Source organism: Arachis ipaensis, chromosome B04, assembly GCF_000816755.2.
Source record: "Arachis ipaensis cultivar K30076 chromosome B04, Araip1.1, whole genome shotgun sequence".
Lineage (NCBI taxonomy): Eukaryota > Viridiplantae > Streptophyta > Magnoliopsida > Fabales > Fabaceae > Arachis > Arachis ipaensis.
Genome location: NC_029788.2, coordinates 131,933,334 through 131,936,802, shown reverse-complemented (window position 1 = coordinate 131,936,802; position 3,469 = coordinate 131,933,334). Strand labels below are relative to the sequence as shown.

Here is a 3,469-nt window from a genome sequence, read left to right as displayed (position 1 = left end):
AAAGCATAATTTTTCTTATTTTTATCTCAATAATTCTGTAAGATCCTCTGAAAATACTTACTAGATGGTAAATACTATTTAGGGTTTAAAGTAGTCTTTTAAGATTTTTATTTTAATTTTTAGGAGCATTATTATTGTATTGAATGGTTGGTTCTTGTGTAAAAGCTAAGCATGTAATATTAAAAGGATTTAAGTGCTTACCCCTAAATAGCGTTGATGTTAAATCAATTGTAACTTTCTAACAACCGGTTTGTCACATTATGGACATTTTTCAGAATAGTGCTCTTATTGTCATTGGTACGATTATTTTTATTGGTCAATCATTTTTAGATATAATTGAAATAATAATAGAGATTGAATCAAAATCAAAATACATTACACTTCTAAATTAATCATCTAAATCTTAATATTAGAATAATTATTCGTACATCTAGTGAAATAAACATTCAATATATCAATTATTCACATTATTTAGTATTTTCATTGTCTGTCTATATTTTTCTTTTTAAAAATAAAGTCTTTTACATAACCAAATTTAATAGTTACAGTAAATATGCATTTTTTTGTTCGTCTTCGTATCCTTTCTTTTTTTTTTCTTTCCTCTTCATACATTTTTTTTTCTTTTTTAATTGATTTTTTTCCTCCTCTTATTTCATCATTATTATTATCACCGTCATCATCATCAATATCGTTTTTTTTTCTTATACGTTTTTTCTTATTCGTATAAATATATGTATTGTTTAACTTATTTTTAATGTGTATTTTATATTTTAATATATTTTATACAAATAATTATTTTTTATGTACATATAGCATGATTATTGTTATGATTATATTTTATTATTGTAAAATATGATTAGCCTTCAAAATATCTAATATATAAATTACAATACTAAAATAGTAATTTAAATAATAATATATAATTTAAAATTCTATTGTTTTAGGTTTTCTATTTTAAAAAATTAAATAATTTTTCTCTTAACACTACTATCAAAATTTCTCTCTTTTTATATATATTACTAAATAATTATATAGAAATCCACTTCCCAACGCAATTAGAAGTCGACTCTTATTGATATTTATAGTTAAAAAAGTTCTTTCAATTAATATAGTTGCTATGCAAAAATTAAAGCTAATTTAAAAAGAAGATAAATAATATTCTTTTGAGTTGATTTTTAAAATGGAACACTAATTTCGTTTAAATTTGAGAATTAATTATTCTAACGAATTTCTAATATAAAATTTTTAAATTGACGATTAAGTACCAAAAACATAGTAAAAAATTATTGTGGGGTCAAATTTAATAATCTAATGGGGGCAAATAAATATTATTATCATATACTACTCAAAAAAATTTTAAATCGTAGTGGGGGCGCTTGCTCCCACACCATTGTACATAGAACCGTCCCTGATTATAATGATAATGATGATAACGACGGCGATAAAAAAAATAATATTACAATTTTTTTATATAAAACACAGAAATAAAATAAAAATGAAAAAGAAGAAGATATGTTAGGATCGGAAAAATTTCAGTACTATGGTTAAAAATTTTCAATGATATTTTTAAAAAATTTCGATGCTATTTGATTTTAATAACTTTTAATTTGTTAAGAAATTTTCTGTGTCACTATTAAAAAATTTAACTATCAAAATTCAAAAATTTTTTGTGTTAAGTTTAAAAAATTTTGATATTATTTTTCATCATTGTCATCATCTTCTTATTCTTCATCATTGTCGTTATCTTTTTCTTTTTTTTCTTCATATTCTCCTTTTTATTTCACTTTTTCATATTTTTTTTTGTTTTCTCCTCTTAAAAAAATAAAAACAAGAAAAAAATCAAACAAAAAAAAAAAAACTACAATAATATTAAAAGGAGTAGAAACAGAAATAAAAAGATGCATCAACAACATCAGCAATAGAAAAAAGACGAGAAAGAGAAAATATTAAAAAAATAAAAAAATACAAAGAAGTGTGTAATTCACGCACATTTTATGTCAATAATTTTTGTTGGGTTAAACCAATTTAATTAGACTTAATTAATAAAAATACTTGACTGTTTAGCGAAACTCAAAAATATATAATAAATTGTACGTGTATTAATAATAATGAGTATTTTGGTTAAAGTACACGAAAAATTAGCTATCATATTAGCTATTGGCATAACCAAAAAATAAAATATTAAAACTAAGTAATAATTTTGTATTTATACATAAATATATAATTATTGGTTTAATAGTTAATTTTTTATGTGTACGTAATTTGTTCGTACTCATTATATATACAACATTATTATATTTTAATTTTTATTAATAAAAGGGTAAACTATTATTTTAGTCTTCGAAGTTTAGGCTAAATCCTAATTTGGTAGCTAATGTTTTAAACATCTTATTTTAGCTAATCTTCAAAGTTTCACACAGAGTCATTATTATTCCACTTTTAAATTTGATATGACTGAGTGACGTGAACATTAACAATAATTTTAGTTAACTCATTTTTTTTTAGATGTTAGAGAAACATAACCAAAATTTTTTTTATAATACTTTATCTTTTCATTCTTCTTTTCGTATATAACCTCAAATCCTAATAATTAAATATCAACACTCCAAAATAAAATAAAAAATCATTTATTGTAGTAACTGCTAGAGGATCGATTTAATTTTACTTACGTACTGAAATTGAATATTATCGCATCTTAAATACGTTAAATGTTCGTGTCAGATTTAATAATAAAAAAATATTAAACTCATTTAAAATTGTTTGAGATTAAAATAAAATATTTGAAATATTACAACCACACAAATAAAAAAATGTGAAAAAAAAAGAGATAAAAAAAAAAGATATGTATGTATAAGTCAAATTATCATCAACCATGTTTTAATTTAGGTAGATCATTGAAATAAATAAAAAATAATGTCATATCACCGTCTCTCAAATGAATATAATTATAATTGAGTTCTAAATCTAATTAAAGTTAAATTCCAAATCATTAATTGGTTCCAAATCAAGAAATTAAACTTGAGATATTTAGTGAATATATAACTCAATAATTTCTTCATGGTATCCAAACATCATGTGATTGTATAGATAAATTCATGATTACAAGAGAAATCCTTACAGTTTCACATTGACCACCACTATGAGGTAGACAATGAAGATGCATGATCATGACTACCTCAATTATTAACTTAATCATCCCAATTAAGTTGCTTAGCTTCTTCTTCTATATATGATAATAACAACAACAATAACAAATAAATAAGTTCAATAATGTATGTTACAACTTATTACAAGCACTGATCATGATAAATAAATAATCATAGTAATAAGAACATACATATATAACATCTTAGAAACCAGCTCAAATTCCACCTTTCCCTTTCAGAGCTCTAGAACTAAGTCTGCATTGCACACAAAAGTAAATTAAAAAATTTAAAAATAAAAATTATATGATACATATATATTCATT

The 3,469-nt window shown here is 22.0% G+C and overlaps 1 protein-coding gene across 2 annotated transcripts in view; it reads right to left on the bottom strand.

The window, feature by feature from the left end:
* The window catches only part of LOC107635620 (protein LAZY 1-like), a 4,233-nt gene continuing 3,825 nt past the window's right edge, over positions 3,062-3,469 (bottom strand). For both annotated transcript variants that reach the window (XM_016339140.2, XM_016339141.2), the window contains exon 5: positions 3,062-3,401. In XM_016339140.2, coding sequence (XP_016194626.1) covers positions 3,382-3,401 — 20 coding nt within the window. In that variant the 3' untranslated portion in view covers positions 3,062-3,381. The remainder of the gene's footprint in view (positions 3,402-3,469) is intronic.